This window comes from Amphiura filiformis, chromosome 1 (genome assembly GCF_039555335.1).
Source record: "Amphiura filiformis chromosome 1, Afil_fr2py, whole genome shotgun sequence".
Taxonomy (NCBI): domain Eukaryota; kingdom Metazoa; phylum Echinodermata; class Ophiuroidea; order Amphilepidida; family Amphiuridae; genus Amphiura; species Amphiura filiformis.
In genome coordinates this window covers 35159236-35176159 of record NC_092628.1, presented here as the reverse complement: position 1 = coordinate 35176159, position 16924 = coordinate 35159236, and the positions used below count along the sequence as shown (strand labels likewise).

The 16924-nt window shown below is 34.5% G+C and overlaps 1 protein-coding gene across 1 annotated transcript in view; it reads right to left on the bottom strand.

Moving 5' to 3' along the window:
* Positions 1-16924, bottom strand: part of LOC140158651 (gamma-adducin-like) — a 92267-nt gene that overhangs the window by 31745 nt on the left and 43598 nt on the right. The window contains 1 exon segment of the mRNA XM_072181823.1: positions 14236-14271. Coding sequence (XP_072037924.1) covers positions 14236-14271 — 36 coding nt within the window.

Sequence of the window (16924 nt, the reverse complement as noted above, 5' to 3'; positions counted from 1 at the left end):
ACGTCGGAGGTCATCCAGGGGTCATGAGGGGTCAAAAAGGTCATTTTAACTGAAAATGCTCGATTGAGCTTAAATTTAAATGCAATGATCCTTGTGACATTCTAAACATGTTTAAAACATTAAAAATTTTATTAAAGGTCATTAAGGGGGTCATAAAGGGGTCAAAGGTCAAGGTTTTCAAAATGCTCCAATTGAGCTGCAATTTTAATGCAATGATCCTTATGACATTCTAAACATTAATAAAAAATATTTTAAGATTCATTTAAGGTCCTTAAGAGGTCATAAAGGGGTCAAAGGTCACGTTTTTCAAAATACTCCGATTGAGCTGAAATTTAAACGCAATGATCCGTATGACATTCTAAACATGTTGAAAATATTTTAAAATTCATTTAAGGTCATTAAGGGGCAATAAAGGGGTCAAAGGTCATGTTTTCAAAATGCTTCAATTGAGCTGGAATTTAAATGCAATGATCCTTATGACATTCTTAACATGTTTTAAATATTTTAAAATTCATTAAGGGGGTCATACAGAGGTCAAAAGTCAAGTTTTCAAAATGCCAGCTTCTCACGATCAAGGTAGGCCTATATTAAAACGGCAATTAATGAAACAGTCTGATTAAAATTAATACTAGGCCTATCCTGCACAGTATTGCTGCTTGATCAGATCGTCACAGTCATCCGCCTAACTTACGGTACCTCGTGCCCTTGCAAAGGGCACAGTTCCTCTAGTTCATTTTATATTCTTTACTTCTCCTCTTTCATTAACACCACTCGGGCGGTCATACCTCCGGGTGACAGTGGTATAGGCCTACCACAATATACTGCCGAAGCCACATGGTTCAGCTATGGTGCGGTTATCGCTCTAGTTATAATTAAAGCAGGGCTCATGACAATAATGAACCGGTTTATGGACCACCTCTTTCTTGATGATGCAGAGTGTTTGTTGATTGTTTATCTGGTTGTTCTGTGCAGAAACAAACTTGATTCCTTTTATAGAACCAGGCTCAGGCATATTGCCAATGCCACTGCCAGGTTAAGTCTATCATTGTGTCACTAGTAAAAGCATATATATGATTATATTCTTGAGCATATGGGATTGAATGGTCTGCTTTGATATTTGCTTGATTCCCCAAACCACTGGGACAATATAACACAAGTGTTTCATGTTGCGGATATTTCTTATGGCTAAATTGCAGGACTATATCAACTCAACTGAGCAACATGTGCACATCCAACAGCATGATCAGAAACTAGAGCTGATGCTGCAGTTTCTCAATTTTTTGAATTGGAAGTAGGGATGATACTGTATTGTTTTACAGCAAACATTTAAGCCTACATTGCCTAGCTCTGGTACTGACCAGCTCATCTCCTTGCCCTCCCACGATACTGTATCCAACTCATAACATGACTAGATCTAAGAATAGCACATCACAGGATCCTTCCTATCTATCTATCTATTTCATGTACTAGTATGCTTGCTGTGACTGGCCATTCCCTCAGCTGTGGAATTCCATCATCATAGACATGACCTTAGCAATTCAGCTATGGCTGATATCTCATCTGTACCAACAAATAAACACTTAGTGTCTTCTAGCAACTGCTATATCTAGTTGCATCAACAGTATGCACAATTAGCAGTTTGTTTTAAGATACGTCATTTATGTACCTGACATCTTTAATATGACAGTGTCTCTAATAACAATCATAGGTCATGCACAACCTATTGCTTAAAAATGCTTTATTTCTTTTGTTTGCTCAAAACCCACAGGTTTCGTTTTTGAGAGTAGGGTTTATGTTGTAGATGCCAAGATCACAATGTCCCATTTATGAGATTAATTTCACTTTATTAGCTTAAGCTTTTGCTGCTTTATGCCTATGCCTCATATTTTGTGAAGATTAAAAGCCATGAAAATATAATGCACCCAAGCATGTATGCATCCATCCACCTTGGCAACACAGCCAGCCGGCTCACACTCGGCTATTCATTCACTCAAATGCATAGACACAGGTAAGTCAATATTTTTACTGTGGATTTAATGCATTTTCAAAAACCGTCAAGTTCACATAAAACGACAGTATTTCCTTTGCTTGGTTGCCTGTGGATTCTATCACTAACAGATCACTTGTGCAAACCAGCATTGTGAATGTCAGAAAATGAAAACATAGTATGATAGAGCTACACAACTTGTGTGCCATCACAATTTGTACCTTTGCACTGCGTCCAATAAACATAACAAATAATTGTGTGCTACAAAAATAATTGTGTGCTACAAAATTCAGAATATTCCAAAATTGAACTTTCTGAAATTTGGAAAGAAACTGGAAGTAACCACAAAATTTTGCAGTTATATTACAAAAAAAAAAAAAAAAAGAAGAAAAAAAAAAAAAAGAAGTTCTGAACCATTTAAAAAATACCTATTTGTCATCCAACAATAATTATTGATACCAGCTAAAATATTAGTAGTAATCTGCTCTTTTCACTGTGATGCTACAAGTGCCACGATACCAGATGTATGCATCAATGCAAAATATATGCATTATAGTACTTCACATCTTACAGTCCTAGCCGTTTAATACTGGCAAGGGTGATTCATATGCACTTTAATTATTCAATGAACAAGCTTTATAACATGTCTCAGGTTTTTACACACACTGGTACCTTTGAAACTAATGACTCTAAGACATAATTTGCATCAACAAAATTAAAATGAGATCAAAAATATTTGCATAACATTGTTTTGTTCATAATATGATTGTTTTTCACAAAGCACACATGTGGCAAATTGAATTATACTCAATTTGATAATTTCAATTTATTTAATAATTATGACTGCCATAACATATTTATTTCATATTTTAGATGCATCCATTCTAAATTATAACGTAGAAAGCTCTATCAATTAATTACATTCAATTTTAATATCTGAAGCACAGCGTGGGCATATAGCGCATTTTCTCCTAAAAATAACAGAATCAGAAACTACTCAAATTGTGTATTTTTAACTCATTTGAGACAAAAAGCATTGATACTTGTCGACGGCCAAGGTTAGCTTGTGTTTGGTGCATGATTCATCGTTCCAAGGTCAGTGTACAACTGTCTGTGCGGCAGTCTGCATACAGGTTTAATGGATATCGGCGGTTTGCTTGGATCACTTTGTTGTGCCAATTTATTGTCATCAAATTACTCATCATGAAATAGACATCAATTGTGAAAGATAGATCATTTGACTAACATAATTTACTTGTTGATAAGTGTTAAGGTGTGGAGGGGAGGGTGTGCATGTTAAGTGTGTACAGTATAATAGCGTTGCACTGGAATTCATTATAAATAGAATCATATATGACTTTGTTACTTGATGCATACTGATTAGCATCATGCCCAATCATAAATTTTTCTTTTTTTTTTATTACAATAAGCTTATTTACTTTCAAACTACAAATAGTGAATGTTACAATGTTTGGCCATATGCTGTAAACCTTTCTTTAAACTCATTAATTAATCAATAATTACACAATTTACAACAGCTGACACAGCCATTTACTATATCTATTAATTTGAATAGACTCAGTTAGTCAGTATAGTGAACAAATTCAGTAAAGGATTTATGTACGTAGGCCTATGTATATTTGATCTTGTTGAAATAAAATAATACACTAGTTCACTAAGCAAATCATGTGTACAGGCCAGATGTAAGCCCTGGTTCCTCTCATCATCTGTTCTGTGACATAGACTTCATTATTCCTATTTCCTTCCAGTGGGTTTTGGTATCCGCCCTCAAGTACATCACTGTGCATGCGTATTATATAGGAAAAGGCCATGTCTACATGTGTTGGTTCAAGGACTCTGAATTCATGTTGAAATAATTAGGCTACAGGCTTTACCCACATAAATGAACTATTGATCTAAATTAATTGTCTGCAAATGAACCACTCCTTTTCCTTGCAAAATATTTATTGTGCAACATTTTGACGATAAATTATTAGTATCATCATTTATTAGTTTTATTATTAAATTCAATTTAATAAGCTAAGCAAATCAGTAAATTCTAAGCTTGGAAAAAAAAAAAAAACAAAACCTTTGCACTCTTTCCTGACATTGTGACAAATGGTCTTGCGAGCATGAATGGTTAATTTGGGTCACACTTTTAATTGTATGTTTTTTTTAATGAACACCTGACTGATGAGCTTCAACACCAAGTTGTCTATACAGGCTTATGAATATGATTATGAATCTCCATTTCCCCTACTTTGAACATGCAAATTTACCACATAGCAAAACAATTATGTAACTGCATTCTTAGAAAAACACATGTTATGATTTGTAATTGAAATAATGGATTTTTTTAGATGCATGACTTGGGACATGCTCTTCTAATTATATCATGGCCATCTTCATAATTATTGGTGCATTAATGACATTTATCTTTGGGATGCAACCGAAAATACATGCCACGAAAAAAGATATTCAGGTAATCTATGGTGTCCATTACCCAAGATAGTACATGTACTATGTGGAACTGGCCAATAATTGCCCACTGCTAATATTGACATGCAGGACACACACACACACACACACAGGTCTCTTATCTGTAGACCGTTGTCAAGTATGACACTGTCACACATAATACTGACAGTTTCAAAACTGTGAGGGAGGATTCTCTTCTGGTATTGACCTAGTTATTAGAAATGCATATTAGTTTGAAGACAAGTCAACAAAGTGTGTTGCTTATTTTGTTTTTATAATAAGGGTGCCCAGGGTCAGTTTTAAGTGATAACCACATCATTATATTGTTGTCAAGAAATTTAAAAAAATCTTCACCCACAAAATACACCATGTGTATCATAGCAGTAACTAATAAGAGTTTGTGACTACAGAATTGTATTCCCTTTACACATATGTAGGGTGTGTAGACACATAATGTGCATACATGTGCAAGTAAGCATGTACACAGGTATACATATGGATAGTACAATAATGGAAAATGTACAGACTGCACAGCTGTCAAGTATTTAATGCAAGCATTGTTGCTATCTTCAGTAGATAGCACCAGCACATGATAAATAATCAAAATGTCTTGGACAGTATCCAAGAACAAATCCAGGGTTTTATTGACTTAGTAGTACAAAATCTTTGGCATTCACAATGCTAACTTGACTGTAATCGACATTAACCCAGACATGAGCTGTGCAGCAGTGAGACAAATAGATTCTAGAATGGGGCCCCTGGTTTTGCTTAGCACTGGGATGAATACTAATATAGCACTGTTTTTATGTCTCCATGCACCACCAAATAAAATAAAAACTAGTCAAGATTTAATTATAAATTCTCATGTAAATCTTTCTTTTAACAAAATATATAACAATTTACAATAAAACAAGTTTCTGCTTTGCACGGCTTTATCAAAATAGAATGAGATATGATCAAGGCATACAAGAAATTTGTCACATATAAATTCTGAGATGCTACTAAACTTTTGTCTTTTTTAATTTATTTTTAGCAACATGAAAGTTATGTATTCAGCTCATTTACAACTATGACGAGGACTCTTTAAGCATACTATAGCTTGTATAAGGAAATTTTTTTGACAACATCCAAATTGATTTGGCTTGACTTGTTTTAATGGACTTGTTATGCCTAATTGCATCACATAGTTTTAAGAATTTATTATTATGACCTATCATATATCCTCTAAACGCCCTCCTCTAATTAATGCCACTCGGGTCTTTAAAAATAACTAAATTAAATAAATGCCCTTCCCCACCCCCCCCCCCCCAAAAAAAACCAAACAATTTCATGCTATCTTGTGTAAGTAAGCTTACCACGATCCACACATGACCGGTAATGGCATTGGTACACCTTAAGCCCAGAAGTGAACCGAAAGTCATTAATCCTACGTTCATAGTTTGTCATGATTTTTATGCCTACCTAACAAATTTTCCATGAATTATCATTGTAAAAATGACCTCTAATAAATGACAATCTTTTCAAAATTTCACACCCGGGGCGTAGATGATATATGTTAAGTATTTTTTACAATTACAATTTACTTCATCATAATTGTGAGGCTAATGAAAACCAAACCACAACAAAATCACCACTTCACATACAATATTACCAAGCTTTGCAACCTGATATATATATATATGACAATCAATGCTCGCTCAGCCAGCTATCTTCAGTAGATAGCAGATTAATAACACCACTATTTCTCTTTCCCAGCAGCTGTAAACTAATCCTTCATCACACAGGCTTCCTAATTACCAATATTGATGCATGTTTCTAGTTTAAAATCAATTTTTTTGCTTTGTAAATCGTGATCACTGCCAATTTAATGTTTTGTAATTGTACTCTCAACAAACACTGAGAATACAACTCAAAAAATCCAGGATATGAAAAACATTGATATTATTTTCTTCTTGCATGTTTAAACATTTGTAATTAAGATTAAATTATCAATCTAATAAAAAAATAGGGAAAACCTCATTTAAAAGCATAACATGATCTAGATTTTACCTTTAGACTGACTGACTTCAACAGATAATTTAATATTACAATAGATGACAGTATGACACATATTTAGATTTGAATACTAAACTTGCATCTAATTTGGACCACATCACTGTGACTGAATACATGTGGTATTTGTATCAGTCATCATAAGAATCAGTATTTCTTGGTACTAATTAAGCATGCATCGGTACTATTACAGTTTTGAATGTCATAAACAATGATGCACTGCCACTATCCTTTTCATCAACTTTTGGTTCTGGCTGTTTAGCACACTGTACATGAACCACTTTGAATTCATAGCAGTTTTTAAGAACTGCAATCCCTCTAGGATTCATGTATGCAGTGTCCCTAGAGGGGTAGGGGCGAGTCTCAGCTTAATAGACTAATATAAATGCCTGTAACAAAAATCTAGGTTCTAAACAAGTGGTTTTTTCCCCTATATGCAAATTGTAATGGGATCCGTTCAAACCAAATTTTTGCCGTTTGTTTTAGGTCACTCATTTTGTGGAGATGTCTCATCTTATGAGCTATGATGTTAGATATCATTAGTACATTTGTTACTTAAGGTCAGTATCATTCACAAACACATATTGTATCACTGAGACTGGGATTCAGTCCACACAGTGAGCAAAGCATAGAGAGCATTGATGTATGCAGGGTGTGTGTATATTGGTGCATACAGATGGATTGCTGATGAGCTAATCACAATTGGGCTCTATGGCCTGCCATGTCTTCTATGTAGGTCAGAACTCATGGCGCTAGCACACTGGTCTGTCTCTTGGTTGGATAGGGTGATGTCACCTAAAACCTGTCATTATGAGTCAGGTTTAAGAATCACAAGATATGACAAACATTTGACACACCACCACAATGCATCGTTCTCAATGATAATAGCTATACCAATAACATATGGCTGGGGGCTGTGGTTGATTTGCAAATTGAAACATTTGGACGGTTGCAAAAATAACATATTGGTAAGATTCTGTTGTTTGAAATCAGTATGTGCAATGTACCGGGGGAAATCATTGAAATACAGAACTGATTTGCATTTTATCATTTATCAGTGAATACAGAACAAAATTATTCTAATAGTCGTCAAAATCAAATAGAAAATATTAATTCTGTATAAAATTTCCAAATTAGAGAGCACTAAGTAAAAGAAGACAAGAGAGCTGCTGCAACTTGAATCTTGTAATCAATCAGCATTGTTTCTGCATTATTCGTATGTCTGCATAGCATGTGTGCTGAGTCTCCTGAATACTTCAACCAGAAAAGTGAAAACAGTTGCATAAAAACATGTTGAATAATTTAACAGATTTGTCTACCAATGTGAAATAGATCTAGAAGTAAATAAGATGTACACTAAATGAGTGAATTAGTTTATTTGCTTTGTGCTATCTACTGAAGACAGCAGAATATATCAAATCATTAAATCATGAAAATTAAAATCAGAAAATGTCTATTTGTTATTTCTTCGAAATCTACAGAAGATAGTAAGATGTAATTTATTTCCAATATAAATTGAAAATTGATTGCAAAATATAATTCAACTGTAATGCAAGAAAAAAAAAAAGGAATCCAAGTTCAGAAATGTTTACAATTTTGTGGAACCAACAACTGCTATTTTGTTAATTAAAAAGATATCACATGATCTATATTCCCAGCCATGAAAAACTGTAATACCAGCTTGAAATCCATACCTGGAAAACTGAACATAAACAAGAATGACATGACAAGCTATCACAGCCCAACCAATATCCTCAGTATTCTTGTACATTCTTATGCGATCATGGACAGTCGAGTTAATTTGAACATGTATGTAAGCACGCAGTGAAATGGATCACTATTCTAGCTTAAGAATAACATAAGTAAATTCAACCCTGTGGCAGCTGAATACTAAAATATTAAAATATGGATGCATGTATATGTGGTATATCGACTGGTCTGTCCAATTTTTATGCCAAACATCAATATGGGTAATGTCCCGTTTCTAACAGTAAAAACAAACTTTTACATATGACCTTTTGTCTCTCTTGGTTGTTTGTTTATTTTTGCAACATATTTATGACTGCAAGGCACTCAATAATGAGACTAATTTATTCTGATTCTATCGTCAAACCTGATAAGATCCATTTCTTTCAGTGACAACACCACACACGCACTATCGATTTACTCTGATTTTTCAGTTCAAGCATTTCAACCAAAAACAATCCCAAACTTTTTACCTACGCTAGTTATTTGAAGGAACAAGGCCCTACCTAATGAATAATTCTATTATCCAATTCACTACTGCACTGGGTGCTTCAGGTTATGTGATTTGTGCTAGCTCACTGTGATCGTTTGTCAGCTATCTTCAACCACATATGTGACTCCTCGCCACAACTGAGCCCGGATGTCGCCAATCATCATTTTTGAGATATTCAACCAAAATATTCTGCTTGAAATTAGCTTTAAAATGATGTATATCATGTCTATAGTACTTGACATTTAAGTAGTGAAAAATCAATAAAACAGTCAATAAATCCTTTCTTTCCTATTGTTTATTGTTAAGTTCGATGGAGCATATCTCAATAGTGGCACTGGCGACATCCGGGCTCAGTTGGCGAGGAGTCACATATAGCATGTGACACAATTTATATTATGTATTGAATTTTCATAGCTAACTATCTTTATTGCCAAAAGAGCCAGGTAAAGAACATGCTTGACTGGACCAATTTCACAACAAATCAAAATGACTTTTCACAGCTAGGAAGAGATGGGAGTGAAACACTGTAGAGTCCATTATCAGTCACTACCACTCACCACTTAGACCTTGTTCAATTTAATTAAATTCACACTGTACATACATGCTACCTATCATTTCAAAACCTGCTATCTACTGAAGATAGACACACCAAGTTGTGAAATTGCAGATGTAATGCATATGTTTTTAAACAGATTTTTAAACAGATTGAGCCACTTTCAGGTTTTAAGTATTTTAATGCTGCTTCAATGTAAATGCCAAATGATGCTAAAGAATAATAAAAAAAATTGGCATAACACAGCAAGAAAAATAGGGTCAGTAGGTAGGGATTTTTAAATCTTTTTTTTATTTATTTGTACATCTTGGAACGGTCCTGATCCGGTCTGAGATGCTGCTCCTTTTTCTACTAGTTACTGTCCACTATGTATGAGTCCAAACAGCATTATCAAAGTACATCTTGTGCAACATAACTTTAGGCTAGGGCTGCTATGAAAACGAAATTGCGTTATTTGCGCATTTTGGCTCCAAATGCGTTTTTTGACATTTTGAAAAAATCTATAAAAAAAAAAAAAAAAAAAATTGGGCAAATTTTTTCTCGAAAAAACGTTTTTTGGAAAATCGGGCACGTTTTTGGCCTCCAAAATCGTGTCTTCTTAGCAGCCCTACTTTAGGCACTAGTACCAGTAATGGATGCAGCCATTGTGATCTGATGTGAAGTAGTACTGCTTATTTCATTTTTCGGGTTGTTTCGGGTTCATCTACGAAAAAATATACAGACCAATCACCAACAGGCAAAGTCCAGCATCATCTGTTAATGAGAGGCAATGGTTCCAAGAAGCAAACAAACAAAAACGTTACCCCAATTCTGCACCTGTTACCACATATTTTTATGCAAGAATTCTTTGTTTTGCTTTTAATTTAATTTTAAATAATTGAAACCTGAGATTTGGTAGATGTAAATAACATCAATTGCCACTTTGGTGTGTTCTACTTTCAGATTAATAAACCTTCACTATGCACTCTGATATATTCATCACTTGACACCTCTCAAGTATATCAGCTACATCCAAGATAGCCCAGCTGGCCAGTCACCACAATTTTAAGGTTGTGCTTGCTTTAAATCAAATGCATTGCAATACTGCCATGTATACATGTACTTACGGCAACTTGAAAGTTCACATGCCTCATTTGCGTGTATAACACGATACCTACGAGCAGGCATGGCATGCTCACTGCTGGCTGCCATTACGTACCAAGCAAGTAAACCTGGAAGGGCATACATACATGTACAAGTACTGCATTCATGCATGTGTGCGTGAAGGTCAGAAACAGACGGCAGACATGAGGATGGTACAGGAGGATAGCAGGTCGGACAATGTTAACCTGGCTACTTAACAGCCACCTGAGATGGATATTTAAGGATTTATATCATCTCAAACATTGGATGGACAGGTTACGATATACAGGATGAAAGTGCATTATTCTGTACTCCTTTTATTTTTATAAAATCTAGAACCCAATTGTTTAACATAATTATCTTTACAGAGTAGACAAGCATATTATACATTGGCCTTTACACTTGGGAACAACCTAAAAGTCCTCTCTAGTCCTTTCATTAGGGGGGGGGGGACAAAAAGTATAAAACTAGTTAAAATCAAAGTTGATCTTTCATGTTGCAATTTTCAACATTTTGCAGTTGCATTTCTGGGATAGAGGGGGTCAGCCTCCTAATGAAAGTACTTTAGTTTACAGGATGTCGTATTTTGGTTAGTTCCCTTATGTATCTGTAATACTGTCTCTAACTTGCCATGTGCACCTCTCTGCTACCCCTTCAACAGAAACATAGCATGACTTCAAGATTGAGGTTGATTCCTCAATGATTTCATCTAATAATATACATGAGACTTTTCACTGTCAATATGCTATAGCTAGAATAATCAAAGCTACTGATATTTAAAGCTGCAGCTAAAAATATCTCGGCAGTATTAAATGGATGATGTTGATTACTGGATGAGGCCAAACATACAATAAGGAGCCACACACATGATATGGTCAAGGAAGGAACAAAGAGTGACAACTAAAAACACACTTTGATGAACCACTGAATTGGGGTTTAATGCCCATCATAATTCTACATTGGGCGGTTTTCACTTTTCAGGGCCTAGATTTCTAAGAGAATCACAGAATCGATTCTTGTAAGATTCAGTTGCAAGAATCAACTTCTCTCATTACATTATACAGCAAGTGCAGTGACTATGATGGATTTTGATTCTCGCAAACCGGCTGGTAGTACCTTTAAGGAGTTGTATCAAACAGTCTGCTACAAAACAAGTAAGTATCACGTATCTGGGGATTGTTGTGTGTAAGGTCCATGATACACTTGAAACACAATTAGTGACAATCAGCAACATTTGTTTTCAGTCAGATCACGCAATAAGAAGTTGTGTGCTTCCACCGCTCATATTCTAGCATGTGCAAAACACAACCTTTCTGCTGTGTATTGTCTTGGGAAATTACTTATTCCATGTTGTCTGGGTAAAGAATCAGTCAAATTACTATTAGAATATTTTAAATGCTAGTCTAGGCTAGACTCTTGCAATTCAGATTGGATGGTTTCACATTTTCAATAGGAAAACTATTTTTAAATAAGTCATTTATCCTGAGTTGACTCTCTTATTTACATTATATATATCTTATAACCATCTTCAAAGGGGAAAACTATTTTAAATAAGGCATTTACATTTTTGCATCCTAAGTTGACTCTCTTATTATTTTCATTATCATCACAGTTGTGATGTAAAAAGCATGTAGTATTACTAGTATCCTCCTATTTAAGCTACAAACTCAAACACTGATAAACACAAAACAAAAAGCAATTGTTAATTTAAATAACATAGCATCTTCACAGACAAAAGCACATAATATAATACATTACACAAACCTATAAATGTCAAGAGTCTAGACTGTTAGACTCCAACACAATCTATTTCTTAAACACCTTTAGTACATGATATGAAAACAATTGACAACCACATATGCCTCTCGATAAATTCACACATGAACAGTAAGCACACTCCGACATAGAAAATGAGATGGATAGGAAAAGAAAAGGGTCCACAGAAAGGGGGAAAAACACAGGTACCAGTTCAATGATAACAGTGTGATACAGGAAAATATAATTACAATGTAAGGCTTCAATAATCACACTGAATTACTAGCTACATACATGTACACTACAAGATTCCTATTGGGCTGCCTCCACAGGAACATTGTGGTACTGTGCAGTATCAGGAGTACCAGTGCAGTAACCATTGCTGGTGGGTCCTGTGCAGGTGGCCACAATAGGAACCTTGTAGTATACCTGTACTGTAGTCATGTATTTTTTGGTAACTGAACATTTATGATTGCTTACATTCATGATGTAAAACTTTTGTTGTCACAGGAAGATCAGTTTCTCCAATTATGTGTGGAAGATTATTTTAATTGACCTCAGTTAAAACAAAATTAAAGTACTTCTTAAATGTTAAGCAAGTATTTGCTTTTTGACGTCATGACATTTGTGAAGTTATTTTACTGGAAATGTCTGTGATTATGGTGAAACCTTTGGCAAGTAAAAGTAGATTTTTTTTCAAAAGAACAGAAGGACAAAAAACCATAAGCTTCTGAAACATAAGCTTCTCTTAAACACACCACATATAAAAACAGCTGAAACATGAAATATGTACATTTTATTTACATCAGAGCTGCCAGTCAGCATTGCCAAACATTTTGAAATACCTCAAAAGATCTGGCAAGTCTTGTGCGTTTATTAATACTTTCATTTCAGGTGAAACTGTGCAGAAATCCTGAATTCAGAAAGCTTCCTATAAAACTGGCAGCTCTGTTACACTATATCCTGGATATGGCAAAACTGTAAAATTCATTGGTTGCAACTTGGGATGGTCTTTTTAAACAAACCACCTGAACAAATTCACTCATTATAAAACAAATCAATAGTTAGTAATAATATTGACTTGCAATTATAGTGCATGTGACCATCCTGGTTGGACCCCACTTCAGTGCAATTTAAGATGCATACAAGTGTGGTGATAAAACATATCTTATATTCAATCCTGCACATTATATACGGTACCCCAATTGATGTATCCACTCATTGGCCTAGTTTTGCATTGTAAATTTGGAACATGCAGATTGTGCAGTGCAGAGACAGGGAATCAATGCCCAGTTTTATTTTAAGGATACAAGCGGTATAATTTGGGAGGATTATGAGGAGTTTTAGGTATGGTTGTCAACACAAGGTTTAATTGATTGCAGTGCTGGATGCTTTCAAAATAAAAATCCATGTTCTAGAAGCCAAGCCATTATCCAAATTAACCAAAAATATCAATAAGACATGCATGAAAACATAAAGTGTACAACAAAATCAAACCTTGATCAATTCCTATTGTTGAGTCAGTGAACGCAAAAAAATATTGAAGGGGAAAAACAGCAAGAAAACAGATGGTTAACAAAAATACACAAATCATAAACAAAACAGTTTGTACTTTGATATAAAAGCTTTATGTGCAGGTAACAACATACAGGGCTTCATCTAACAGGTATCCATCTCACCCCTCATTACCCCTCAGAAAATGACAGGACTTTGTGTCTGATGTTTTTGTAAACAATCATCACCAGATAAAACCCTGCATTGTACAACTCATCTGTAACTTTAAAATGTTCTTCGCTGTCGTAGTGAATACGTCATACCTCAGTTACTGGTTCATGTTTGATTTGCACACCTGTTAGCAAACCCATTGACTTTGTGTTGTGATCATTTTGATTGTGGTTCCAAACACAGATAGCGTGAACCAGTTGACCGGTCAATGACTGATTTTGATGTCACACTACGACAGTGAATTGTTAAACATAATTTGCAACTGAATTGCACTGCAAAAGTTATGAACTTGGCAGGCAAATATTTTCACACAGTCATATATACCGGCATTCTGCCTTCTTGACAGATAGTCCATAGATCCTGTATCATGGAAGAATAGAGAAAAAAGGAGAAAATAATTGAAGACGGGGGACTCAAGAAGGTAATAATATGCAGGTATTGCTGAACAATGTTTCTGGAAATTCTGACAATTGACTCAAAATACGTTTTTTGGATCAGCAGATTTGAAGGGTTAGACAAAAAGGGCTGAATCATGCAAAATTAGTCTTAGTATTTATTTATACTGGAATTTGCAACTACTATCCATCACATAGTACTATATAGTAGGCCTTAGCACATTCAGATCAGTTTTCTAAATATTCTTCTGCAAGGTGGATCAGAGTTGGGCAGACCTGAACTGGCAAGTGATGTACTCAGCATCTACAAATCACTACATGGCTGATTTACAACACATTATTTTTTTAAACAGGACAGAAATCTTGGCTATATCTATCCAAATACCATCTGATTACAATTTGATTACTACATAGGTGTAATCTTAAACTTTTCATTTGATCAAATAGTATACATTTAACAGATTAGTCAGCAAAGAAGCACTAATAACATTTGTATACTTCTTAAAGTCTTAAATTAAAATCACAACTTATCACACATTTCCTGATTACAAATGTTGAAATCACAATGTTCCTATATCAGCTTTGAAGCAAACATGGCATAAATCTGTGTCTTATTTCATTTTGTTTTTGGACTCACTTTATTATATTCATCTTGTAAACACAAAAAGACCAACAAAACAAAGATAATTTATGTGATGTGCCTTTTCTGACTCTATAGCTTCTTTTCTTCTCTACATTGTTTGCATAGCATGTGAATCATGCTTATTTTTATCTTATCAGTAATGGATCTAAAGGATGACCAATGACCTAGTCATAGCATTTACAGGCTGAGTTTGTTTGATGTATAGTAAAACATTATCTTGGTTGCTATGATCAACATAAGTATAGCATTACCAGTCCACATTTCACACATTCTTCTAAATAGTTCCATTTCCTAAAGCTTGTAACAATTTGCTATCTTCAGTAGACAGAGCCTGTAACAATCTACAGTAGATTGCATTATCACTCAGCTATACAGTCAGCCCTTGACAGATGACACACTTAAATTGCTGAAGAGGGCATCTATTGCCCGTAAAAATATTAAAGATTAATTTGCTATCTTCAGTAGATACCTCAAGTTTTTGTTGGTGTCTCTTTCAAAATCAAACCTTTTGAATGTCTTTTCTTCTGTATTATTTAGCAATGGCAATGCTGTGGGTGATACTACTTTGTGGCTTTAAATCATAACAAGTGAAGGGTAAGCCTTTACTGCAACCTGAAAACTGAGCAGAGCAATCAGAATTCAGATTGAACTGAAATGAAATGAAACTGCATTTTTTCTGCCAATTTCACAAAGTTCAAAACTCTTTAGGGCAAGAAAATCTTTCTTTAAATCAGTAATCACAATAAATCCTGCAATTTTCCACAACAGTACACAATCTTTCAGAAATATTGGGGCATAAAGTAATTGTTCTGTACACATGTACAATGAATACCTCACTTTCAAACTATGGGTGGTTACGTTTCATAAATATCATACACCTTTTCGTAAAATAAATTGATTATAGACTTGTTTGGAATGCAAACTATTCTTAAAAATACCTAAAAGACATGAATTGTCTGTATTAGAAAAAAAAAGGCCAACTTTTTTAAATGTGCTATTGAAATGGCACTTGTTAAATGAGCACAAAGGAAACTATTTTGACAATTTTATCAAATCCATTTTTATTACGGGTAATCGTGCTGTTTTGGTACAAATTTTAATGTTGTTTCAGTTCTAATCTGTTAGCATAATCATAACACTTGCATTATCAAGCTATTCTCGTATGAGGGATACAGTTATATTTTCATGTTACAAATATTTTTTTTCCGTTTCCAGTGTATCAAATCTTATTTTGGTCACCTACACAAATCTAGAAAAGGTATCAATAAACATTTGCCCTCATTTGTAAGTGACATAAGTTTGCAGAAGCTACTATGTACAAAAAGCATGCAGGTAGAACTTACTGAATGACCCTCGTATTTAAATTGAATAAAATTAATATTACTTTATTATTAGTGTGTTTTCTTTAATTGAAATTTTTATTTTTCTACAAGATATATGTATATTTAATATAAATAAATCCAAGTAAGGTAAATCATCCACAGTAAAGTGCTCAACCAAGAAGGGAGCTGGAATACATTTAAAATAGACTTGGTGATTTATTAAAGCATTATTTACAATATTGTTTCATGCAGGCCAGCTGAAGCCGACCTACACCCGTCAGAATATGCTTATCACTGGATTAGCAATATTGTAAATAATGCTTTAAGGGGGTACTACACCCCTGGCCAATTTTGTGCCTATTTTTGCATTTTTCTCAAAAATTATAGCGCATTGGTGACAGGTAAGATATGTATATTATAGGGGCAAAGACTACAACTACTGCACTGAAATTTCAGGCAAGTAGTTATTGATTTATTGATCAAATATTGGTTTTCCCTCATTTTTGACTGTAAGGTGCGCTTCAGACTCCTTATTGTACGTGCAATATTGTATGTACAATATTTTTCGTGACGTCAAAAAGTATTGCACGTCCAATAAATATACGTGCCACGACGATTTGAATCAGATTAAATAACGCGCTATAACCCTGACG